Source organism: Ursus americanus, chromosome 4 (assembly GCF_024610735.1).
Source record: "Ursus americanus isolate L20-20 chromosome 4, mUrsAme1.1.p, whole genome shotgun sequence".
Lineage (NCBI taxonomy): Eukaryota > Metazoa > Chordata > Mammalia > Carnivora > Ursidae > Ursus > Ursus americanus.
The window spans coordinates 47,551,088-47,577,770 of NC_142130.1; the positions used below are offsets into that span (position 1 = coordinate 47,551,088).

Genomic DNA, 26,683 nt, shown 5'->3' on the forward strand with positions numbered 1-26,683 from the left:
TTCTCTATAGCCTCTTACTTTATGACTTCTTTCCAATTTATTCTATAGTCCCTACTGCTTATTAAAGAATATAGCCTCCCAGGCCTTTTTAGCTGAGACTGAACATATGCCCAACATATAATGGGATTTCAAAATAGGAGGAGATGTGGCACTTTGTCACTAGCGTACCTTATGTCATAATATAGGAAATTAACACCATGCTTGTAATGCTGAGCTCATTTGCAAGAATCATAAATCCCCATTGTTTCCATTTCAACATTCTATAATTTATCTTGGCAGGTTATTCCTACTTCAACTGGGGTTGTTCCTTTCCATTATATACAAATGAGCTCTCTGTCTTTTATACACAAAAGTAATATCAGACTTTATTTTAGTGTCCACCCATATCACTGCTTCAATTTCCCTATATGTCTTGTACGGAATGACTTCTGATCTTCTCAATTTATTATTCAAGAAGGTACTAATACCTGGCTACTTCACTGTCTTTTAATATAGTTATAACTATATGATTACATTCTGAAATATATAACTTATATTTAAAAATTCTCCTTTATGTAACAGAACATATATATTGATTTTTTAATACGTATTTAGGTTCTATTACTGATTAATTTCACTTTGGCACAGAAAAGAAGAGATTACAAACATTTGGTGTAAGGTAGCATTGGGGTGATAGGACTGAGAATCGCTGATTTAACGGAACATTTACAAACATGAGTTCTCCTGGGTCTTGAAGCAGACTCCTTAGCAGTGAGGCCAATCCTCATTCTGTGAGGAGGAGGCAAAGTCAACGGTTGTCAGTGTTTTTGAACAGTATCATTGCTTCTTATTAATGGTCCTACATTGAAAAATAACCTGTCTTCCAGTTTTAAGAATAAATATAATTGATTACCACACCTCTATCATAATGACCAAAATGAAAACAAATAAACAAAAACATGATACTAATTGCTGGTGAAGATGCCAAGTCAAGCATCAAGAACTCTCATTCATTGCAGATGGGGATGGAAAAAGATACAGTCACTTTGGATGACAGTTTGGAAGTTTCTTATACAACTAAACACAGTTACCATACAATTGTGTTACCACATATACAATTGTATTACCACACAATCCATCAAGCATACTCCTGGCATACTTCTAGCTATTTACCCAACTGATTTGAAAATTTATGTCCACAAGAGAATCTGTACCTGAATGTTTATTGCAATTTTATTTATGGTTATAAGAAACTGAAAGCAACCAAGATGTTCTCTCAATAAATGAATAGATAACAAACTGTGGTACATCTATACAATGGAATATTAGGAATAAAAAAAAAAGGAATAAGCCAGCAAACCAGGAAAATACATGGACTAATCTTAAATACATATTATATACTCTATGATACTAATTATGTGACATTTTGGAAAAACTATAGAGACCATAAAAAGATCAGTGTTTGACAGAGAGGAGGGGGAAGAGGGAAGGGTGAATAGGTGAAGCAGAAGGGATATTTTTAAGGCATATATTCTGTAGGTAATTGTGAATTCATGAGATTATGCATTTGTCAAAATCCCATAGACCTTCATAGCACAGAGTAAGCTTTAATGTATGCAAATCTTAAAAAAATTATTTAGGAGGTCAGAGGATTCCAGGATGAAATGCAGACTATGGCCAAACAATCTAATTGTACTACAAGTGTAGGAAACAACCTTACTAAGGGGAGTCCAGGGAGAGGGGCTGAACTGAGTAATTCCAGAAATGAGTGGAGTTAACATGAAAGCAAAAGAAACTGTACATAAGCGCTATACTCTAGTTGATAGAGTTGTTTCCTACTCAGGTACAGGTTAATTATGGTACCATTATTAAAGTATACCGGAATTGAACAATTAAATAAATAGATGGCAGATGCTGGGACCCAAGTGTCTCACCATTGGGAATTTACAGACAAGCAAAGGGAGGAAGCTAGATAATCCACATGGTAATAGATTAGAGTCAGAGACATTGGTATAAACTCAAGTTTAACTTAATATAGATATAGATAGCTACATATAAAAATATGTTATATTGAGCCTGGGTGGCTCAGTTGGTTAAGCATCCGACTCTTGATTTTGGCTCAGGTTATGATTTCAGGACTGTGAGATAGAGCCCTGCATAGGTCTCTCTGCTGGGTGTGGAGCCTGCTTTAGATTCTCTATCTCCCTCTCCCTCTGCCCCTCCCCTGCCCCCTCTAAAAAAATTTTTTTTAAATACTTATAGGTATGTATGCAAATTTTAGTGCATGAGATAGTGTAACACACATTTCCTTGCTTTGTAGGCTAAGAGGACTTAAAATCAAGAACATTCCAGGAACAAAAAATATACCTAGTGCCTAGATCTTGGTTTCTGATACCATTCTCCAATAAAAGGAACAAGGGCTCCTTGGAGAAATGGTTGGTTCTAGGACTGGGCAGGAAATATCCAAGATGAGCCTGGACTTAAAGAAAAAATGTAGAACTATGAAACTTTTGGAAGAAAAATAAGAGAAAATATTTGGAAACTAGGGCTAGGGAAAAAGTTCTGAGATTCAACACTAAAAGTATAATCCATAAAAGGAAAAACTTTATAAAATGGACCTCGTCAAAACTTAAAACTCTGTTTAATTAAAAAAAACACTGGTAAGAGAATAAAAAGACAAACCACAGACTGAGAAAAAATATTTGTAAGCCACATATCTGGCAAAAGACTTGTATCTAGAATATTTGAAGCATTCTCAAAGCTTAACGGTGAAAAAGCAAAGAATTCAATAAGAAGATGGGCAAAAGATATGAAAAAACATTGCATCCAAGAGGATATATAGATGGCAAAAAAGCCCATGAAAAGATGTTCAACATCATTAGAAATTGGGAAATTTAAATTAATACTGCAATGACGCATGTATTGTAATAAAAAATTTAAAACAGAATTAATAAAATAATAAAATAAATAACGACAACTAAAAAAATAACGACAACATCAAACACTGATGGGGTTGTAGAGAAACTGAGTTACCCACACATTGCTGATGGGAATGTAAAAAGGGATAGCCAATCCGGAAAAACAGTTTGGCAGTTTCTTTTAAAATATACATGTGGGGCACCTGGGTGGCTCAGTTGGTTAAGTGTCTGCCTTCGGCTCAGGTCATGATCTCAGGGTTCTGGAATGGAGCCCCATGTCTGGCTCCCTGCTCAATGGAGAATTGGCTTCTCCCTCTCCCGCTGCTCCTCCTTGCCCCGCTTGTGTTCTCTCTCTCTCTAAAATAAACAAAATCTTTTTAAAAAATAATAAAAATACATAAAAATATACATGCAACTACCGTACAGCTCAGCAATTGTACCCCTGAACATTTATCCCAGAGAAATGAAAACTTACATTCACACAAAAACCTATACAGTAATGTTCACAGCAGCTTTATTTGTAATAGGCAAAAATTGGAAATGACCCAGATATCCTTTAATGGGTGAATGGAATGGTTAAACTGTGGTACATCCAGAGCACAGACTACTACTCAGCAAACATTAAAAAATAAATAAATAAAAAATTTAAAAAGGAAAGAAAGAAAAAAAGAAAAAAGTAAAAAGGAAAGAAACTAACTAGTGATACATACAACAACCAGGCTAAATCTCCAGAGAATTATTCTGAGTTTAAAAAGCCAATTCTTAAAGGTTACATACTGTTTGATTCTATTTATATAACATTCTTGAAATGACAAATTATATAAACAGGGAACAGTATAGTAGTTGCCAGAGGTTAAATGGGGTGGGGAGAGACGCGGATGTGGCCATAAAAGGTCGACATGAGGGATTTTGGTGGTGATGTGTCTTGACTGTACCAATGTTAATATCGTGATGATGCTATTGTACCATAATTTTATAAGATGTTGCCAATGGAGTGTTCTAGGGACAGGGTACAAAGCATCTTTCTGCATTATTTCTTACAACTGCATGGGAATCCACAATTACCTCAAAATAAAGTTTAATTAATAAAAAGAAATCTAATCAAAAAGCAGGGCAAGGAGAACTTTCATTGTATATTCAAATAATTCTGTTAGGGGCTCCTATAGTACACCAGTACCATGGAGGAAGCAATGATAATGTTCACTTTGCAGTGAAAAGACTATGGGCTTTGTCATTGAAGACCTTGGATCAAATATAGCTTATTATATATTGGCTGTGTGACCTTGGACAGTCTGAGTTTATGTGCTTTCACCTATAAAAGACCTTTTTTTTTTAAGGCTCCAGTGAGGTATTATCTAAATTAGATACATAAAACACCATGTACTTAACAGCCTTGGTACTGTGCCTTCCACAGAGTAAGTACTTGGATGCTAGTTACTGTGAAGTAGAAAGAATCAGAGCCATTATCTAGCAAGCAAGTGTTTCTTCTGTCCCCTGTATTAAACTTGATAAGGGATTATGAAACAGATCTAAAACAAGGTGTAAAGGGGATAGAGAACCCCAATAAGCAAATACCCCTGAACACAAAGTGTATATGTGATTTTTAAAAATGGTCTAGTAACTTTTCTTCATTTTTAAAGTAGGATACGATTACAGAGACTGCAAAATTTAAAAAGAAACACAGATAATACAATCATGATTACAGAATAACTTTGTTAACATGATGATTAATCTTATTTTTTACATGCATATATTTTTAGAATGCTGATATTATGCTGTTTATACACAGTTTTCAAACCTACTTTGTGATTGCATAACTATTTTTCTGTGCCATTAAATATCTTAAAACATCTTTCAGTGTTGCTTTAATTAGAGTCCATATATACAGTGGAATATTAACTATGTACCACTGGACATGTTAGTTAATTCCAATTTCTATTGTAGAAACTAACAGAAAAACTTATTTACATAAAACTTTGTCTAAGTTGACTATTGATAGAGTCAATAGTATATAGAAGGGGGTATTGAGGAAAAGAATACACACTAAAATTTTTGATTTGTCTGTCAAATCCCTCAGAAAAGAATGAAGCAGGATTTTTAAGAAGTCGCTTTTCTGGAAGAAAGCATTTACTCTCCTTGAATTAATTTCACTCTGACCAACATAAATTAATGCTCTTCGAAGTAGAAGTAATGGAAACTTTGGGAGAAAGTAAAAACACCCCAGAATCTATTACAACCAAAGAAAAGCATGTCAAGCACATTGAAAAGTACGCCAGACATAGGAAGGTTTATTTCAAAGCAGTCAGAACATTCACACGCCACACCGTGTATTATTGTGAAAGATGGTTGGGGCTGATAGTAAGCTCGGACTGAACTCTGGCACCTGAATCATTTGGGAGGTAACAGAGGAAAGAAAAAGGGGAAACATGTACATAAATTCAACAACTCAGATTGTAGACTCAGGGAACAGGTGTATAACCAAAACCATTAAGGGATTACATCAGGAAGTCAGTCAAAATTAGGTTTGCAAAAGAAGAGAGCAAAAAGACTGGATAGACACCGCCGCTTGAAGAATATGATCTTTAAAAAAAAAAAAATCATCCAGTGAAAGGAGGCAGAACTGCTTAATTCTGCTTTCATTTCTTCTTCATAAAGGAGAAAAATCTTTAAGGTAGAACACTATTCATAGGAAGTTGAAGTCCAAGATGAATGCAGTGAAGTGATAACTAAGGGTGGGAAATTCACATTGCAAAATGTCACAGAATAGGGTAGTGAATCTGAGAAGCAGTATTTTGTGAAAAAGAAGGAAGGTAGCTCTGAATTTTTATGTATATCAAACATGATGCAAGATAGAAGCAGTAACTTTGCTGGGAAGATGATATAACTACTAGCTGCATTTTAGATTTATCTGTAGAGATTTTAAACACTTAGATGTACAGGCTCCATCCAAGCACAGTTAGAATGGCCTTATTGGTTGGGGGGTGGGCATCTGCATATCAGCAGCCCAACTGCTGTTCAGTGGACTCGTTTTTAATAGACCAGGATCATAAACCCCACACATTTAAGAAGACTCCCATCAAATGTTAGCTTTGGCATCTGGAAGGATAACTCTTCAGTTAATTACCTTGACTTTATTGCCAGAAACTGTCAATGACAAATGCGTTTCACAAAATACATGGATTACTGATGTATACTGCATGATTACGTTCTCTTAAGACTCAGATAAGGTCAGTTACTTTCTCAAACTAGAAGAACCTTCTCATTAGCTTTGTGGTCTTCACTGATGTCAGACATTGGTGCTCTGCTCCTCCATGACTCTTACAGTTGATCTCTAATTAGAATATAGTTACTTAACCAGATCTTTCCAGATTCATGGTACTTCTCGCTATTATTTTAAGCTTTCAACCCCATAGAATTTATGCTAAAGCCAAGCTAAAGGGTTATCTCTCATTTTCACATACACATTCTTTCTCTGATCAGGCCTGCCAGAAGTGAGACACAGACACCATGGAGGAAGGAGTCCACTTTGTTCTATTCTAGCCTGACTGCGAAAACCAAGGGAGAATACGAGAAAGATAACAGTCTAGGGGCGCCTGGGTGGCTCAGTCATTAAGCATCTGCCTTTGGCTCAGGGCATGATCCCAGAGCCTGGGATCAAGCCCCACATCAGACTCCTCTGCTAGGAGCCTGCTTCTTCCTCTCCCACTCCCCCTGCCTGTGTTCCCTCTCTCGCTGGCTCTCTCTTTCTGTCAAATAAATAAATAAATAAATAAATCTTAAAAAAAAAAAAAAGATAACAGTCTAACCCTACTGATACTCAAGAAAGGAAGTCCCAAGACCAATAATTAGATTTTATACAATGATGAAAAGCATGGATTGGTAGGAAAGTGTTTTTCTAATTTCAGTGGATCTTTGCTCTTTTCTTTGAAACTCTATAAATTTCTTAAGTTACCAAGCTATGCAAATTGTTGCAGGCAAAATCAAAATTATAAGTAAATGATATCTATTGCTGCACAAGACTAAAATAAGAATTCTGTATTTACTGATAGGTCAAAGGTAAGTTTCCAATAAGGATTTCATTTGTGATATAGCTTTGTACCAAGTTGTGCTGGTCCCCAAGCCAATTTATTTTAAGTGGTGGATTTTCTTATCTTCCCAACTCATTTTAGTTTGGAAAAACTGCCTTTACTCTGATACCTCTGAGTTCTCCAAACAATATCACAAATTAGCTAGCTCTTCATGTCTAAATCACAGAGATTAAACAAACTCCTGGGTAATTTGACAAACAGCCATAAAACGTATTTCGGTTTGGTCTCATTCATTTCCCTCTTATTTCTTCTGATACTCTGTATTTTAACTATTGTGTAGATACAGATTAACTATTTTAATCAATTTTATTATCTAATATTCTTCATTTACTTTTTGGTAATATTTTTAAAGGGAGATAGGAGTAAGGAAAGTTAGTGAATTGTTCTGAATGTCCTTCCGGACAAGTGCTGCCATTCTTCCCAATTCTCTTATATTTCTCTTACAGTGGTAAACACTGCACTTGAATACACCAAGGATGTCCTAAAGAAGTCATTAATTACTTATTAAGGCCATGTAATTGCTTTTGGATAGGAACTCATTCCCTAATTCCCAGTTTAGAAAGGCCATTTTCAGGAGGCAAGTTAGGATTTTACTATTTTGGAATTATATGTCAGGCCATAGTTGAAATGTTTATCAACTACCTCAGAAAAAAAAAGAAGAATCCTGAAATAGCTCCCTACAGTTTATTTGAATAATTCCTGGTTTTCATCAACTTGGATTTCATTGAGACGAGCGAGCAAAGAAAACTTAACTCTTATAGTACAACTTGAACCATATGAACTTGTAATTTTATCGTCCTACATTGTACACTATTATATATGTTAGTTTTGGTCCCGAAGTAGATTTAAAGGAGGAACAGTTAATTGAGTGCCTATTAAGCACCTGTGTGCCAGGTGCAGGGGAACAAGGAAGACTGAAACGGAAGTAAACAGGCAGTTACAACACAAGCTGAGGAGCGTTATGATGAGCAGAAATCTAGGAAGCTAGAAATGGCAACAAATTAAGCTGCAGGTTTTCTTTTCTTTCTTCCTTTTTTTTAAAGATTTTAGTTATTTATTTACTTATTTGACAGAAAGAGAGAGCACAAGCAGGGGGATGGGAAGAGGGAGGAGGAGAAGCAGGCTCCCCGTTGAGCAGACACATCCCCCCACGTGGGGCTCGATCCCAGGACTCTGGGATCATGACCTAAGCCAAAGGCAAACACCAACTAACTGACCCACCCAGGCAGCCCTAAGCTGCAGGTTTTCTAAGTCTTCCTTATAGGAACCTGTTGACTGGCTGTGGTGCTTAAAAAAAAAAAAAAAAAAAAAAAAAGCTACAAAATTATGTCATTGCTCCCACCAAAAGATGGCATGGTTTTGTCCCCTTCCCATGGCACTGGGTGGGCTTGTGACTACTTTGACCAATACAATACAGCTGAGGCTGGATCATACAAAGTGTTTTTTGTTCGCTAGTAACACTTACACTTGGAACCCTAAGCCACCTTATGAGAAGTCTGACTACCCTGAGGTCATCATGTCGTGAGGAAGCCAAGCCACATGGAGAACCCATGTGTAGACCCTCTAGGTGGCAGTCCTAATCTTCACACTCTCCCACCCCAGCTGCCCCTATGAGTGAACAAGCATTTAGAGGAATCCAGCTCCCAACTATGGAGTTACCCCAGCCTTGGAGTTATTACAGGATTTCTTTTCCTTTAGGGCCCACGGTTCTTGGTCATGCTGCTTAGAAGAATGAAGAGGCAGACCAGATGAAGAGTGATGGGCAGCAAAGCAAAGTTTATGGAGCTATAGTAAAGTTTATTGAGTGGTAGCACAAAGCTCCCAAAGAAGGAGGGGACCAAAGAGCGTTGCCACCAGAGTTTCTTGGTCTAGGGGTTTTATGTTGGCAGGCTGTTTTAATCTGATTAACCCTCTCTGTGTCTGTCATCCAATCAGGTTTTTGTCATCTATCTATCATGTGGGAAAAGGTGGAGGACTCCTTTCCTCTTAGGGCAGGGCCCTTGTCCCTCCCTTCCTTTTTTCCAACTATCTTCTGTCAGAGTCTTCCTAGCTGAGTCCCTAAACATTACAAAGACAAGCCGTGCTTGATACGTTGTATTAGAGTTCCTGGTTCATAGGATCTATTATCAAAAGAAAATTCAAAGAGTTTTTACTTGATTTCAATATTTTATTGAATGAGAAACAAACTGTTCGCAAACAGGGAGACTTTAAAACTGAAAGTGGTCTTGTTAGGTAGAAGCTACATTTGAGCAGTGGGAGGAACGCCCTAAGGAACTTCATTCTTTGACCTGAAAGATCAGAGAGCCCAAGTCCTTGAGGGAAGAATGATCAGAGTAGGCAGTTGGTTAAATGGGAGCTGGGGATAAGGATGGAGATAAACAGGTTACACATTAAAAGCCTGAGGGCACAACATCCTGACCTTACAGCTTCCCAGACCTTGGAGCTAACAGATCAAGAGCCGCAAGTGCAAAGCATGCACTCTCCACTTCCACCTCTGCCCCAGGGTAACCCCTAGACTCATTATGATACAGTCACTTTGTGGTTACAGCCCCTCTCCCACCCCATGGAAAATGGCTGCCATGACAGTTCTGGTACAAACCTTATAGGGTCAAAAACTACCCTCCCACCTGTGGGAAGAGTTCCCCAAATGATTGGAAGCAGCCTCCATTAGAGACCACTGTGTCCAGGATGCAAGACTGCACTCACATAAAAAAAAAAAGGATCCCTGTAGCCTCAAGACAGTTGCCACCTCTGAGCCTGCCGGCTCTCTCCTACCTTGAGAGGGTACTGCCGTTAATTAACTGCTTTGTGCTTGCTACTTTTCTTCTGGCTGTCTTTATTCAATGTGGACCCTCATGTAAATCATTCTTGGCAAATCCAAGAACTGAGACCTCCATTCACACAAAGCAGACTCTCCCCACTAGTAACAGTATGAGAAAGTACATCGTTTTCTGTTGTGATTGGTTACTAGTAACTTACATTCCATTTAGGGTAGAAGCACTGTATAATCTTACTTATTTGTAGCTCATTGGAAGCTGAAGAAAGCTTAAGTTCTGTAAGAAAGCTTAAGGTCAGAGTCACTGTGGTGGGAAACAAAGGCAGAAGGAAATATAGTTAAATTAAATGTCCTTACAACCTGCAGCCCATTGACAAATACTTGAAATAGGCAGATTCTAACATTCCTCCAGGATCCTATGAGCCTTCTTTAGCATATGAAAGTCTTTTTGGAACTTCCCTTTAATAAAACCACCATTTTGTACCTCAGCAACACACTGACATTCAAAAACTACATCATTTGGTGCCATGTTGGGTGCCACTTTGGGCCACATTGGGCACCAAATGATGTAGTTTTTGAATGTCAGTGTGTTGGTGAGGTTAGTGGGGTCTGGAGCCAACGGCCAAGAAAAAGTTCTTGAGATGTCTTCCCTGCAAAATGGTGGTTTTATTAAAGCATGGGGGATAGGACCCGTGGGCAGAAAGAGCTGCTGCCTGCTGCTCCTTGTTGCCGTGGGATTGTGAGGCACAAGTGATTATACACCTTGGGGTTGGGAGAAGTAATGTTAAGGGCCACACCTGCTACCTTTCTTGTTTGTCAGAACAACAATTAGCATTAAATCTCAGCTTAATGCAGCTGGAGAGATGCTGAGTCTTACAAGGGAGGAAAGAGACTATACCCCTAATGAATTACATGAATGAACTGGCATATGATAGGAAAAATCAGGAAATTACTACTGAAGTAGATTTTGAAAGTTTTTTTTTAAAGATTTGAGAGAGAGTGAGAGAGCGGGAGTGCCAATGGGGGGAGGAGCAGAAAGGGGAAGGAGAGGAAGAGGGAAAGAATCCCAAGCAGACTCCACACTGAGTACAGAGCCCAACACATGGCTTGATCCCACAACCCATGAGATCAAGACCTGAGCAAATCAGGAGTTGGATGCTCAACTGATTGAACCACCCAGGTGCCCTGATTTTGAAAGTTCTTGATCAGTGGGGACAGAATGTACAACCGAAAAAGCCAGAATTCATTGACTTGGGGACACTTTATTAAGAATCAGGATTTAAAAGCCAAAAAAGGACCCAGAGGATAGGTAAATTCACAGCTGGGGTAGCTCCAAGAAGCTTGGGTAACTCTCAGTAAAGTGGAAATATCCAAATTTTCCTAGCAGAAAACAAATGAAGGAATTAAGTAGCTGAAAGAAGTGAACATGTGGTATGGATACATAAGGCCAGAAGACCCACCAAAAGATTATGCTCCACAGGAGGGCCCAGATAGCACATGGTTCACTAAGGCCATCAGGAAGGCACTGGTAAGAAGGGAACCAGCACCACTGAGAAATTCTGTGATGGCTTTCCTCTACAGGCCAGAAATGCTGGTACTAGAAACAGTTGCATAACTGGGCTGGTTAGTATCCCTGGAGATGATGAGGCCTTGAAGTAACAGAGGCCAGATGGCAGCACTTGTCCGTCAGGAGCTAGGAGGGTGTAATTACCATAATGACTGGCAAGACCGCGGGGCAGCCAAGGCTGCTTGACCCACAGGGAGTTGTAGAGATGGTTAATAGAGCATAGTGTCTCTCGGGGCAAAACAGATGGACAGCTAACAAGGGTGTTGCTTAACATTACAACCAAGTAAGAACAGAAGAGCAGGATGCTGAGTGCTTCTGCCCAAAAAAATCACAATCACTTGCTCAGTTCCCAGACTGGGACAAATTTTCACACTTATAACCTATTTGCTAAAGAAGGGACTAAGGTCCCAGGAGGAAGGACTCTGCCACACCACAGTGAGTAAGTACCATGATGATACAGTGCCTGTCTACATGATTTGAATTGATACATTTGGCAGTTGGAGTAATCCCCACATCATGACGCTGGCCTCTGGAATAAGAGTTATCATAGCAGGATAGTCAAATGGAAACCTCTGAAACCACCCCCCCACCATAGTAAATTTAAAATATAACAATATCCCATGAGTAGGTGTTGCAAACATAGGCACCAGGGTTATATATTTGAAGGATGCAGGAATGGTTGCTCTTATCATACCTCCATTTAATTTGGAGTTAGATGGATCCTGGAGAATAACTGTAGACCATCACAATGTCAACCAAGATCCTAACTTGTAGCTACTATGCCAAGCCTGGTACAGTTGATAGAAAAAATCAAGGTGGGGTCAGGGACACCACATATAGTCATTAATCTAGTGAATGTATGTATTTTATTCAATCCAAATCAGGAAAGAGGATCAGAAACATTTTGCATTCACATGGATGTCTGTCTCATGTTAGGAAGAACCATCCTGGCCACATGCAGCCAGCCTAGTTTTGAGTTCTAGTCCGAGATCTGTAGGCTGTAGGTGATCAGAATGACACACAAAAATATGCAACATTGGCATAAGGATTATTTTGAACTGAAGACAATTGAGAAATAGCAGATGCCAAAAAAAGCTCTCTGCCTTCCCCCACATTTGCCTAAAATCATACTGAGACTCTCACTCACTGAAGACTCTTATAAGCCCAGAGAGAGCACTGAGAGAAATCTATGACATTGCCTTACCAAAACAACCCTTATCTGCCATTATTTTCCCCCGTGTATTTACCTTGGAAGCTTAAAACCCTTTTCCTTTGTTTTGTCACTTCCCTACAAGTTTGTTGTCCTCTACTATGATGTTATGCAAGCCCAAGTTCTAATCACCTCTTTGAGTTACTCATTACTGAGTTTCTCTCACATGTATGCTCATGACACATGTTAATAAACTTTTTCTCTTGTTAATCTGCCTTATGTCAGTCTAATTTGTAGGGCCACAGCCAAAGAATCTAGAAGGGTAGAGGAAAAAGTTGTTTTCAACTTCAACTTGTTAGATGCTTTATTTTGGTCACTATTTATTGAGCCAGTAACCTCAATTTGAGATGATAAAACAATTCCCTTAATAGAGGCAGATATACCAGGAAATGAGTGAAATTTATGCTCAGGGAACCTCACTTGCATTGCCCCTTTTAAGGTCCCATAGCTGATTTTGAATTCAAAATTTCATATTTTTTAATTAAAAGGAACCCTCACTCCCCATGAATTGCATAAACTTCAGGTCCCACAAAGCCTGGATCTGTCCCAGGAGGCAAGTATAGCAGGCTGAGAAATTTGGATACTGTCACAAATGGGGATCCATATACGGATATTGGGTAAGACAGTGACATGTCCATATTTGCATTTTAGAAAGATTACTCTGAGAACAATGTGACAAAAGTGTGAAAAAGGACCAGATCTTCAGGGAAAACTATAAGAAAGCCATCATTGTATTCCAAGCAAGAATAAAGACCTTTTTCTTTTTCTTTTATAAAAGGACTTGGTGTTTCCTTTGAAAGAACATGATCCTCTGGGGGCATTTCTAATTTTACTTATAAAAGCTTCTGCCTCCCATTTCAGAAGTATTATTCTTCCTCCAAGAAGCTGAGGAGATTCAAATCTTTTGCAGTGTAACAGTCTGTCCTTGCCTTCAGAAAGTAAAATATGGAATTTTCATACTCAACAGTGTTAAATTACTAGCATAAGGAAAATAGCAAGAATTTGTGTTTTAAAATTAGCTGTCAGTTTAAAAATTGAGAATAGAATGGTTTTCCAGAAACCTGTTTAATCTAATAAAAGATTCAAATAGAGCATATGCTATATCCCTGGATGGTAAACTCAATATTATAAAAAATATCCTAAGAGTACACATTTCAACATTAAACAAGTTCAGAGTTCATTCAGAAGAATAAATATATGATAATCAAGATTGAGAAAGGCAAGTTGTTCTATTAGAGAGTAAATCTTATTTTAAAGCCATGAAAACAAAAACAGTTTTAGAAACATGAGAATAAGCAAAGAGAAGTCTGTTCAAAGTTTGGAGTCTGGAAATGGACAAAATAAGTATAAACATGTCACATTAATAAGGAAAAAATGGGCTGGTGGGTGGTTAGTCTTTTTTCACAGCACTATGGAATGAAGGGGAAATCATCAACTCCACTTCATGGGGGAACTGTGGGAAAGATCTCCCCTTCTTCCTGGGTGCCAGACAACCACACAGTCTATGTACCATCAATTGTCTACTCTTCCTCAAAGACACAGTGAAAAATCCTACTCTGCCTTGGAGTACTGGGGAGAAGGAAGAAAAGTTTTATGCTAATTTTGAGTATTCCTTTGAATTCTGCAGACACACACACACACTCACATATACACTGGGCATGTAGATCAAGCACAAAGACTTATTGAAAATTAAAAGCTGTTAAAAAGTCATAGAAATAGTTTTTAGTATATGCTCTTGATTCAGGACTATTTTGGGACGAGTTCTTTGGAATTTACTTAAACACATTCCAATTTGAATTCTTAGCAAATGGGCCACAGGTGCATATTCTTCTCCAGATTCTGAAAATATATGATTGTATATGACAGACCCCTTGCTAAAGTTCCTAGGCAAAGAGAGTTAGCTCATGCCCCTGCACGCATAAGCAAAAGGCTAAAAGGCATCAGCCCACACATTAGACACAAAGGAGAGGAACCATCACGTTTGCTCTGCAGTTTGGCTCCCCAGGCCAGAGATCTATCGCAGTCATATTGGTTCTCCTACTAGTGTCCCCTTACTAATTCTTCCAACCCTTCAGATCCTAGGAGAAAAATGGTATTGGAAACAGAGAAAGTATCAGAGGCTATGGGGGTACAGAGGAGGCCCACCCAATTCTGCAGGGACAGAATGAAAGAAGTCTGGAGAGCCTTTTTCAAAAGCACTCTTGTCTATATCGTAGGTTGCACTTGTCAATTGACATGTGTGTCCTGCAGTAGGGTATGAGATATTTCAGCACAGACACAAGGCTTGTAAGCCTGTGTATTGCAACACCCACACATGGTGCCTAACACATTATATGTACTCAAATATTTGCCGTGCAAAAAAATGGTAGAAAATATTCTCCATGGCTGTCAAAAGCAAAACACTGCTTTGGATCTGTTAGTTTGGGCTTTCATGTTCACACCTTCAGAAAGAAAGAAAAAAAAATGTCTCTCATTATCAAAATCTCACTAGATGCAAAGACAGAATGGATTACTTGTTATATTCATGAAGCAAAACATGTAGATACGGAGTAGAAATCATCTATACTAAATAGCTAGGAATAAAAATAAGGCAATTGGATTTAATGTTTATTATTACGTAATGGTTTAGGCACTGGGTTCCAAAAACCCACAACAAAGTGCCAATAACCATTTGAGAAACTGGTTGTCAGAAAGTCTGGTGTACTATGCATTGAAAGGCAGAGTTGTACCATGAAGGGGTAGCATCTAGCAGATTTTGCTTTTATTAGGCTTTAGAGAGCCCCATTAACAAGCTTGTTGTTAGGACATTTATTGTTTACTCTCTGCTTGAATTTAATTTTTCCTTGGGGGAAAATGCCATCTCAGCCTGTAAAATAAATTGAATTTTCTTAATCTAGCTCTTAAAGAATAAACATTTCTATTTAACCTTCAAAATTCTGAAAATCAGATCAATCCTTCTTGTTAGTACCCAGTATGTATCAAATCAAAGTGTTACTATCATATATGATGGAATAGAACTCTTATTAAAAAACTAGACTGTTTCAATATTTCCAGTTACTTATCTGCTACTTTCCTATCTGACAGTTTATACTAGAGCTGGTCAACAAAGTTGTACCTTTAGCAGCCTTACTTTTTTGAAAACCTTAGCTTAAGATCATCTTCACTACTTCAGTTCATATTCCACACAAAGAAATTCTGAAGTGTTGCATTTTAATGTCAACTATTGTAGTAAAAGCTGCTGATGCCTGCCCAGATCCCTTTTTACCAGGCTGATGTTTTCATCCCCCAGTTGCTATAAATACTGGCCACTCAGTGTTCACAGCTGTATTCTTCTCCAGACATTTACTCTTGGCCAATAGAAACTACCTCACCCAGAGATGTCTGGGAGAGCCCATAGCCAATGACCTAGTGAGACAGGAATATAAAGGCCAGTTTTCTTGCCTTAAAAAAGTGGGGCATCTTTGTGGTGCCATTCATGCCTTAGAGAACATCTCATGGTACCTGTTACAAAGTTCTATTGAATTTCTTTTCTAAGTATCATTTTTTCACTATTTCAATTGTCACTCATCTCAGTTCAGGACCATCTCTCACCTGACTATTCAAATTGCCTTCTGAATCAATATTCATCTTCCTATAGTCCCTTCTCTACAATATTGCTGGAACATTCCAAGATACGAATCTAGGGGCGCCTGGGTGGCGCAGTCATTAAGCGTCTGCGTTCAGCTCAGGGCGTGATCCCGGCGTTATGGGATCGAGCCCCACATCAGGCTCCTCTGCTATGAGCCTGCTTCTTCCTCTCCCACTCCCCCTGCTTGTGTTCCCTCTCTCGCTGGCTGTCTCTGTCAACTAAATAAATAAAATCTTAAAAAAAAAAAAAAAGATACAAATCTAATCTTCTACTCCCCCTCCCCAACACACACACCCCCTACTTATATCCTTCATTAACTATCCCCATCACCTACACAGAGGCAATAAACTGAACTCAGTTCACACATGCGCTATGTTTCTCTCCCAAAAAAATGAGACCATGAAGCAAAGCAAAGCCTTGAAATCTGTACAATATAATTATATGGCATTTATCTACCTTGAGAAACCAAAGCAGTTAACTATAATCTTAATGGAGTTAGAAGACTTCCATTAGTAGAGAAGAACTAGAAAATGAAGTAAACCCAGGGGAATGGGTTACAAAACCACTTCCCTTTCTAAGTTAGGGAGTCTATTATAGCAACTTAGGACTTAGTGTGTCCCACCGGTGTTTTGGACAAGAATCTCTTCTACCTCTAGCCCAGGAATCTCTTGGTACATTGCATGGAAAACTTCACAGGTTCCGGTTGGGATGATGATTGGTTCTCAGGTGGTGTATTTTAATCATGGAAAATTGCAACACTAAATACGCTAAGGATGAAAGTCAACCCCACAATAGTAATAATTATGCTAAAGAATAATTTGTACATATTTGATACTTAAGTATCTAATGTTTGAAAATTTGGCCCATCAGAGAAACAGACTGATTTGTGATCCCCATTTATAATATGCAATTATGTAACTAATTTAGACTTGGTTTTACACTGAATTCTGTTTACAAACAGTACTGGAATACTTAACAGAATATGTTTCCCTCCCCTCCCGTCATTTTTTTTAAACTTTAAATTCAGGAGATTTTACAATATCTGGAATGGTTTGTCAGACAATGTTACAATAAATATCGTAAGTTTATGAACAGTTTAAAATCCTCTATAGAAATTTAAGTTGTAAATGCACTTGACTATAATAAATTTCCTACATTTACAAATTGAAGAAGATTGAAAATCAAAATAAAAGTTAAGAACTAGGCTTCTCAATTTTGAACTTCGATGCATTAATATCTTTAACAACTACTAAAGTAGCCCCTGAAATAATATTTTGTGTGTAGAGAGGTCATCCTCAAGAAGACCTCACATTGACATACAAATCAAGGTTTAAATCTTTGCAACATAATACGTGACAAAATTGGGTCAAATTCCTAAATGACAAAAATGTCCACTTGAGATGGTACATGAGTTTTCTAGTTAACCACAGTCATCCCCACTGCTCCCCAACCCACCCCACCCCCCACATCACTTAGTCACTCATTTACCCTTACATTCCTGGTCCTTATAAAGGTATTTCCTATTTCAACCCATGCATCTAGAGAAGTGGTTCTCAACCAGGGGTAATATTGTCCTGCAAGGCCCAGCTGGAGACATTTTTAAAAAATATTCATGTATTTATTTATTGAGAGGGAGAGAGAGAAAGAGAGCATGCAAGCGAGGTGGGGGGGAAGGAGCAGAGGGAAAGAGAATGAGAGAATCCTCAAGGAGACTCCCCACTGAGCACAGAGTCCAACATGGGGCTCGATTCCAGGACCCTGACATCATGACCTGAGCCAAAACCAAGAGTTGGATTCTTAACCAACTGAGCCACCGAGGCACCCCTAGAGACATTTTTGCTACAACTATGGGTAGATGCTACTGGTATCTAATGGGTAGAGGCCAGGGATGCTGTGAAACATCCTACAATGTATAGAACAGTACCCAACGACAAAGAATTATCCAGCCTAAAATGTCAATAGTAGTAAAGGGCAAGAAATTCTGACCTAGAAGAAAATATCTATAATTCTTCAACATGGCCCAGAGGCTTTGTGATGACCTTTGTATATTCTGGAGACTAATCCATTGACATTATATGGGTCACAAATATCTTTTTTTTTCATTGTTTATATAATTCTCTTTTTATCTAAGTTCTCAAATTTTAATGAGTTTCTCTTTCCTTTAAAATTTGCTTATTTCCTTCAAGGAATCGTTCCCTGTGTTGAAGTTAAAGATACTCTCTTGCTCCCTTTCTAAATATCCTGTATTTCACATTTATGTCTTCAATCCAAGTGGAATTTATGTGTTGGAATTCAGAGATGTAATTTTGTTTCCATATGGATAACCCATAAATTCAAGAGCATTTACTGACTAGTTCATCTTTCTCCACTAATTGGTAACACCAATTTTTTCATATACTGAATTTCCAAATACACTCTCACCTGTTTCCAGACTTTCTATTTTCTATTTATTCCTGTGATGTCATTATCTTAAGCTACACTTTAAGAAACTACTATCTGATATCATGATTCCTTCCCCAGTCTTCTTTAAATTTACTTTTACATATGATTTTCAGTATTAGCCCTCTCATAATTTTATTCAAAATTGCATTGAGTTTAAAGATTGGGCAAAGATAACTAATTTTTCTCATTCATGAACATCATATCCTTACTTGGGGATTTTTCTATGACTTTCAGTAAAGTTTAACAATTTCTCCATAATGATAATGATAGACTTATTCCTGGATGCTATATATGGCTTATTTTTGAGGTTTTTGTTTTTCTAGTAACTTTTCTTTAGTTTGGATCTTGTTGTATAAGGCAAACTTGCTGAGCTGTCTTAATAGCTTGTCTGTAGATGCTCTTGGATTTTTTACTTTATCATATCACCTGCAACAGTTTCTTCTTCTGCAATACTTACTAATTTTTATCCAGCGTACTGGCTCTGATCTCCAGTACATTTTAGAAGAGTGAATGTCTTCATCTGGTCTTTACTTTAAAAGGCATTACCTCTGGAGCGCCTGGGTGGCTCAGTCCTTAAGCGTCTGCCTTTGGCTCAGGACGTGATCCCGGGGTCCTGGAATTGATCGAGCCCAGCATCGAGCTCCCTGCTCCGCTGGGAGCTTGCTTCTTCCTCTCCCATTGCCCCTGCTTGTGTTCCCTCTCTCGCTGGCTGTCCCTCTGTCAAATAAATAAATAAAATCTTAAAAAAAAAAAAAGCTAATGCTTCACATTTAAAGTTGACTTTTTTCTTCTTAGATTTTTGGCAGATACTTTCTATTAGGCTAAGAAAGTTTTATTTAACTAGTGGTTTTCTAAGTTTTTAACATCTTGAAGCCATTTATAAATAAAGCAGGTTTGTTCTTTAAGCATGCCCAGGCTTGAAGCGCTTGTTCTTATATTAGGAGATGCAGCTGGAAAGCCTTCCTCCATCTTTGAACCTGCCTCTTTTTCACTGCCAGCCTTGCTCAGCATCTTTCAGGGAAATCCATTTAGTTTAAATCCCCCTTTGATCAGAATACTGTTCAGTTTCCAGAGATTAGTCCATTCCCTCACAAAAAGATCTTAAGGGCCTTAAAAATTACCACCAATCATTTCACGGTTTGCAAGAAATAAAAGTCCAAGTCAGAAGCCTGGCTATTAATTGTGGTCAACACGGAGCCAGGGATAAACCTCTCAAGATTCTTGAAAGGAAGAATGCACATGCCTCAACATCCTTTCCCTTCAAGGCCTTCTCTAACTCCCTGGTCAATATAGGAGCTAGTCTGGCAAAATTGCTAACAAAAATGTACTCCAAAGCTTCCAAGTGGCTGAAACAGCTGGAAGAGGATTTAAGTGGGCATTCCCACACATGTGAAGGAAGTACTTCCAGCAGGGAAAGAGAAGTGTTATCAACTATGATGGGTAAACAAAGATTCAGCAAAACTCATCCAGGGCCTTATAAAAATGAAATGACATTTCTGTGTTGTTTCCCATCTTTTTCTTTACGGGAAAACACAAAATGTTGAGCAGTTGGTTTTTCCTTTGTTTCTTTCATTCTCTCCATGCCCCAGTTACTGCGGCACACTTTATATTTTAGTCTTTTTTCTTCTTCACAACAATGAAGGGGAGAAATAATTCTTCATACTGCTTTCAAGCCAGGATGCATCAGCATTGTACCTAGGAAGAAAATGGCTAGGTTCTGGGACAGGTGGTTTCCCCCACCCCTAGTCAAAATACATATGTTTTTGGAGGGTTTCTCAGCCAAAATACAATGCTTGGCTATTTCATCTTGAGTGCTATATATAACTTTCTGAAAATGTCAGAACATCTCATGCAGGCAGCATGGCTTGAGTGAACATCTATCTCCCTGGGTGGAACCAATTTACCTGTGAAGTCTGAAATCTTTTGGAGTGTCATTTAAACAGCCACAGGTTGCTTGCTGACTAACCAAGCATCTCAAAGCATGTATCTGAGCTTTCATTTTTCTTTTCCAATTGTAAAAAGCTATACATCTATCTTGTACTCTGAAAGTTAGACAGACATACCACAACATCCCTCACCCACAAATGTGGTCGCTGGGGTGGGGATGTGTGGGTGAGAAACACTCTTCTGAGGAAGCAAAGGACCCAATCTGCAGTAGGGTACAGTCAAATCCGATTTTCCAACCTATCTTTATTAAGAGCAGCTGGCTAATGATTTGCAGTAGGAAAGCAACATTTTTTATTTAAAAAGCAATCCTCTGTGGCCCTTCCCTTTGGGTTATTTTCTAAATTATTTTATGTATTTCCTTTCTCTGGTAAATGGAAAAAGATATTTGCCTCTCTGATTTTTCACTTTACTAACTTTATTAGTATCAGAAGTTAGGCCTAGATTGATAGTAAAATGAAAAGTGCTCCTCCACCCATTTTCTAACAAAAACAAAAATATATTAGATAAATTTCAAAACTTCAGTTATGTCAAAGAAAACGTGACTCTTCTGTTCTCTAGTAGTAGGTATAGAACATCAAAGGTCTCCCCCAAATCACATCATAAACACAAATACATTGTCAACCTCTTCCCACACATTCTCTTCTCCCACGAGACCTCCACACACCTACCACTTACCTCACATTTTATGCAGCTTTTTGGAAAACTGCTTGGTACACAAGCCAGTTTGGAGAACTGTAAAGCTGTGGTCAGTGATGTCACCTTTCTTGTTTTCCTCACAGCTGCTGAGTACAGTAGTACCTCGCTAGCCGCACTGCCAGCTGTGTCGTGCTGAGAAGTTCAAGATAATCCCCTTTATTTTGTTGATTTTAACAAGGAACCCCCAAATTTTATGCCACATGTAATGGGCTTGAAACAGATTAATCAGCGGGATGTGAATTTAGAATTCTTGTTTCGGAGGCAGAACAAATCCTTCCCAGTGAATTTTGGCTCATCCTCTGCCCTTCTCTTCCCCACCCCTTCCCTTTTCCAGCGCCGGAGTAACAGGGGGGAGTTAAAATACCTCAAGGTTTATAATATTGTTAAATCTAACACAGCACATACAGAAACCTCTTGTTGGAAAGTTCATGATGTAAAGGGAACCTACCATAGCGACTATTTTTGCAACAGTGAAAACTTTCAGTTTTGAGAAGAAAAGTGAAAACATAGCAGTGGCCTAGCGCAGCCTTCAAGATTGCCCAACTTTCTTCCCCTTTAATTTTTTCAAGGCGACCCCGCTGACTCAGACGCCCGCGCGGCGGCCGCTTACTACCAGGCCCAAACCACCCCCAGCCAGCTACCAGCCGCCGGGAGCGCTCGACGGAACCGCGCTCCGCCTCTCCTCCGCTAGGAGGCGTGCCCCGACGTGGAGGCAGAGCGCCACGCCCCCGCGAGGGGGCGGGACTGCCTCCCAGCCACCTCCTCCCCAGAGGCGGGGAAGGAGTGCGGACCCGGCGTGACGTCGTCCGGAAAGCCCGACCTGGTTGGAGGGAATTTAGAAGAAACCAGGGCGGGAAGGAGGCGGAGTCTAGTTTCCCTGGTGACGGGTTTGCCCGGCGGTCGCCTGGTAACCGGTCGCGGCGGTCCTGGCTGCGGCAGCTCAGGCGGCAAAGGCCGCCGAGGTCTGTGGGCCGGAGCCCACGCCGGGCGCTTTCTTCCTGCTCTGTGATGGCGGCCGCGGCGGCAGTAGTCACGCCGTCAGGTTTAGAGGATGGAGTGTCTCGGTCCCGCGGCGAAGGGGCAGGGGAGGTGGTCGTGGAGCGGGGGCCCGGCGCGGCCTACCACATGTTCGTGGTGATGGAGGACCTGGTGGAGAAGCTGAAGCTGCTCCACTACGAGGAGGAACTCCTCCGGAAGAACAACCTGAAGCCCCCGTCCAGGTGGGTGCCCTCGTCCTCCAGCGCCTGGGTGCCGGCTGGACCCCGGGGAGATGCCTTCTCCGGCCTTCTGGGGAACCTTGAACGCGAGTTAGCGCTTGCCTCCATCTTCCTAGCCAGGAAAGGGCACTTCACCCCACACTTGGCAACAGAGTCCGCGGAGCTCACAGAGTTTAGCTTTGGTATTTTTTAGAGAGAGTAAAGTTTCAGAATCGCTGAAAAGACCGGAAGTCGGCTTGTCTTGCTTAGTCTTTAAAGCACACACGCACTTCCACAAAACACAAACTGTTTTTTTTCTGATTATAAAAGTACCTGTTGTAGAAGACTCAGAAAAACACAAGAAAGTGTGTAGGAAATACTGGTATCATCCATAATCTCACCCCCAAAGATGAATACTGTTAACATTTTAGCTCTATTTCTAGTTTTTGTTTTCCTCTGCGAATAATTTGTCCCTACAACTGGTAACTAGGACCTTTCTTGACTTTATATGCAATTAGTAAACTTGTTGACTATTTCTCTGGTTTAAAAGATTTCTACCTTTGCAATAACAGTACTCCCAGAAACTAAGAAGTGGAAAAGACAAATGAAATGAAAACTATGGGAACTGTATCATTACAACCTAAAGTTCTGCCCTTGTGGTGAGGAAAGTCCATCGTATCCTGAAGTCAGTGCCATTAGTTGTTGAGGGTAATGCACAGCTAGCACTTTTTCTTGCAATCAGTGTAGCTTAATGACAGCTGGATAAATAAGTTAATACTTACATTTGTTTATTGTGTAAAACACAATTTAGATTAAAAATCTGTAATACTTTCTTTTAATGGCTATACCTTGGCTAAAATTATTTCCCTTGACAGTTTTGATTTCATTCCTTGCTCCCTTCCAATAACTTGAATTGTAAGATATGTAGGCTCTATGTAAATTGCCCATATAGCTAAGTCAGGCCATAATAGGAAAAAAGTTAGAGGAAAAAGTAGTGTTGCTTGATCTATGATAGAAATTTTGGGATTGGGAGTTATTACTTCAACGAGTCAATCAGCATAATATAAACAACCAACATCTTCTATGATAAAAATGCATTTTTGTCCCCAAGTATATCTTTCAAACTAAAAGAAAATGGCCTTAAGGTTCTAGTGGTATAACGTCTGTGCTATTTCTTCAGGAGTTCAGCAGGATATTTTGAATCATGGATTTGCATGGCAATATCCTAATTTAATGGTTCCCAGCAGCAGCATCGCTTGGGAACTCAGGAGAAATGCAATGCCACAGGCCCTTTTCCAGGTATACTGCATCAGAAATTCTAGGGGTGGAGCCTAGATGTCTGTTTAACAGGCTTTTCCAGTGATTCTGATGCATGCTTAAGTTTTAGAACCATTGTCCTACATCTGGAGGATCTGTCAGTATCCAGTCCTCTGTTTTGGAGTTGGTATCAGCCTGTAAGGAAAAGATGAATTTTCAACAGTGGGTACTTTGAAAGCGTTGTGAATATATACCTGGAAGGACTCCTGACCCTTTTCTTCCCAGTTATCTGTTACCTTTCAGAACATTTGCACTACCCTGCAGGAAAAAGTTTGGGAAACATGAAAGATAGACTGCTGATTCTTACGAAAAATAGTTATAATAGCCATAAATAAAATTATAAACTGCACATAAAATTAATAACTGCACAGAAAACAAAGATCTTTGATCAAAATGACTTGAATATTGTTAGCAAGTTTTATTCTTAACCTATTTAAGTATAAATCATATTGATCTTCATAGGACTGTTTTTAGTAGGTTAGGAGATTTAGCAAAAGTCAGCAAGTGTTAGACTGTGGATGTGATACTCAGTGATTCTTAATCCTGACACCTTCAAACCACCTAGAAAGCTTTTGAAACGTACTTGTACTGGGGCTTTACTCTCAGAAGTTCTGATTTAATTCATAAGGGAAGAAGTAACGTTTGGTCCAGTAGTAATAGGTTGACGAGCTCCTCAGGTGCTTTAAATATGCAGCCAAGATGAGAACAACTGTTGAACATACCTGATAGGTTAGGAACAGTTGTAAAGATACCAGTGACATTGTAAAAATGCATAACAAATAATCATTAAAGTCTTTTTTTTAAACTCTGAAATTCTCTTAATTCCCAATTACCATTTTCAGGAGGTACTCTCTTATTCATGATTCCTGACATATGAATGATTTTGGCAAAAGTTGTACATGATCAGTTTTTTAACATGCCCTGCCTTTACTGGGTGTAAGATCTTTGATCTAATATCTTGTGTAAAATAGTAATTGCTCTAGTCCTGTTGGTTAAAAACTTTAATATGAGTGTTGTGGATTACCAGAAACTTCAGAGTGAATCATAAGTGCCTTTTGATTTTAAAGCCATTTTAAAAAGAAAAGTTCTTTAGCAACTTTGGACTTAGTCCCTTTAGTTACTATAGACTTGTTTGCAGTATTTCATATTCCATCCTCCCCACTTTGTTTTGAAACAGACACTACTTCGCACTGCCTACCAACCCTGGTGAACAGTTCTACATGTTTTGCACTCTTGCTGCTTGGTTGATTAACAAAGCAGGACGCCCCTTTGAGCAACCTCAAGAATATGATGACCCTAATGCAACTATATCTAACATATTATCTGAGCTTCGATCATTTGTAAGTGTAAACAACTCTCTCCTTGCAGAATGTTGTCAAGTTATGAATTTTAATATTGGTAATGCAATGTAGATGCTACCCATTTAGGTGAATTTTCTGTGAATAACTATGTCTATAACACATACATATATAAAATTCTATCTGGATTTTTTCAGATAAAACCTCAGAATGGTTCATATTATAGTATTAATGCTACTTCTAAAAATGTTTAATGTACCCTTTATAGCCCAAAGCAATAATATTTTTATTAATCTTGTTATGTCTTAGAGGTAAATTTATGGATACTTAACTTAGTTCTCCTTCTAAAAAATGCTGGTCGGAAGCTGGAACAGTGTATTTTGAAAGAGAGCTTTGATTTAATAGACGATGATAGCAGTTGTACTTTTCATTTCTGACTTTTCCTGGGGATAGGGAGTAAGAATTTTTGGCACACATGTTATTAACTTTTGACAAGTGGTTCTCTCTGTCCTTCCTATGGTTGTTTAACGGTAGGATACCAAGCTAATAGTTTTGCTGTTTTTCTTCGCCCTAACAGGATCAGTTACTTGTTCTGTCATGAGGTTATTGCCTTTCAATTTGATACCTTTGACAATAAAACATCTTCATTTTCCTTTGGTTTTTTTATGTATCAATGGATTGAAAAGATGGATTTCTAAGAAGCAATATAATTACAGTTATTTTATATCCTGTTTGAAATGTAGAGAAGTGATACATTTATTCAGCAGTACTTTGCTTAAAATATTTTGACATTTGGAATATAAATAACAAGTAATACCCTGTTTATCTTTTGTATTTCAGGGCAGAACCGCAGATTTTCCTCCTTCAAAATTAAAGTCAGGTTATGGAGAACATGTATGCTATGTTCTTGACTGTTTAGCAGAAGAAGCATTAAAATATATTGGTTTCACCTGGAAAAGGTAAAAATTACCCAACCTGGCAATAGTAATTTTATGTAAATAGCTTTTTCTCCATGGGTTCGGAGCTATGTAACTGAACTGACAAGAAGTATTTCCTCTTGACTATTCTAAACTGAAAATGCCACAGGTGATTGGAAATGTCTGCATAGACAAAATTGGAATAATCTGGTATATTCACAACCAGTTCTGATTTTATCATGCCCCGTCCCAGTTCAAATATATAATTATGAAAGGTTTAACTGTAACTGAATATCTTCAGTGTATGAAATTTTTTCAAGGTCTCTTTATTTATATACACAAAGGTACTATATACATAGGGGTAACTGATAGCTGTAGATTAAAGAAAAAAAATGGAAATTAATATAGTACTTTCAATGGGATTTTCTCTTTTGCTTATAGATACTGGGCCAGAATAATAGCCACCTGAAGAAGCCAGCTGACACTCTCTTAGGCATTGTTCATTGCTTCTTTCTCTGACCTGAGAGTGATTTGTTTATATTTCTATTATTGTATTTATCCATTGGTATTAAAAACATTTGTTTACAGGTCTGGCTTTCTTGCAAGAAACTATGAACTCTTAATATGTACTCTATGGCGGTTAGCATAGTACTCTGTATATCACAGATGCTCAGTAAATGTTGATCACATGGATAAGAGAATAA

General features: G+C 38.7%; 1 protein-coding gene across 1 annotated transcript in view; it reads left to right on the forward strand.

Moving 5' to 3' along the window:
- Positions 1-22,126: 22,126 nt before the first annotated feature.
- The window catches only part of IFT57 (intraflagellar transport 57), a 56,605-nt gene continuing 52,048 nt past the window's right edge, over positions 22,127-26,683 (forward strand). The window contains exons 1-3 of the mRNA XM_045785260.2: positions 22,127-22,471; positions 24,942-25,104; positions 25,903-26,021. Of these exons, the coding sequence (XP_045641216.1) occupies positions 22,260-22,471; positions 24,942-25,104; positions 25,903-26,021 (494 nt within the window). The 5' untranslated portion in view covers positions 22,127-22,259. The remainder of the gene's footprint in view (positions 22,472-24,941; positions 25,105-25,902; positions 26,022-26,683) is intronic.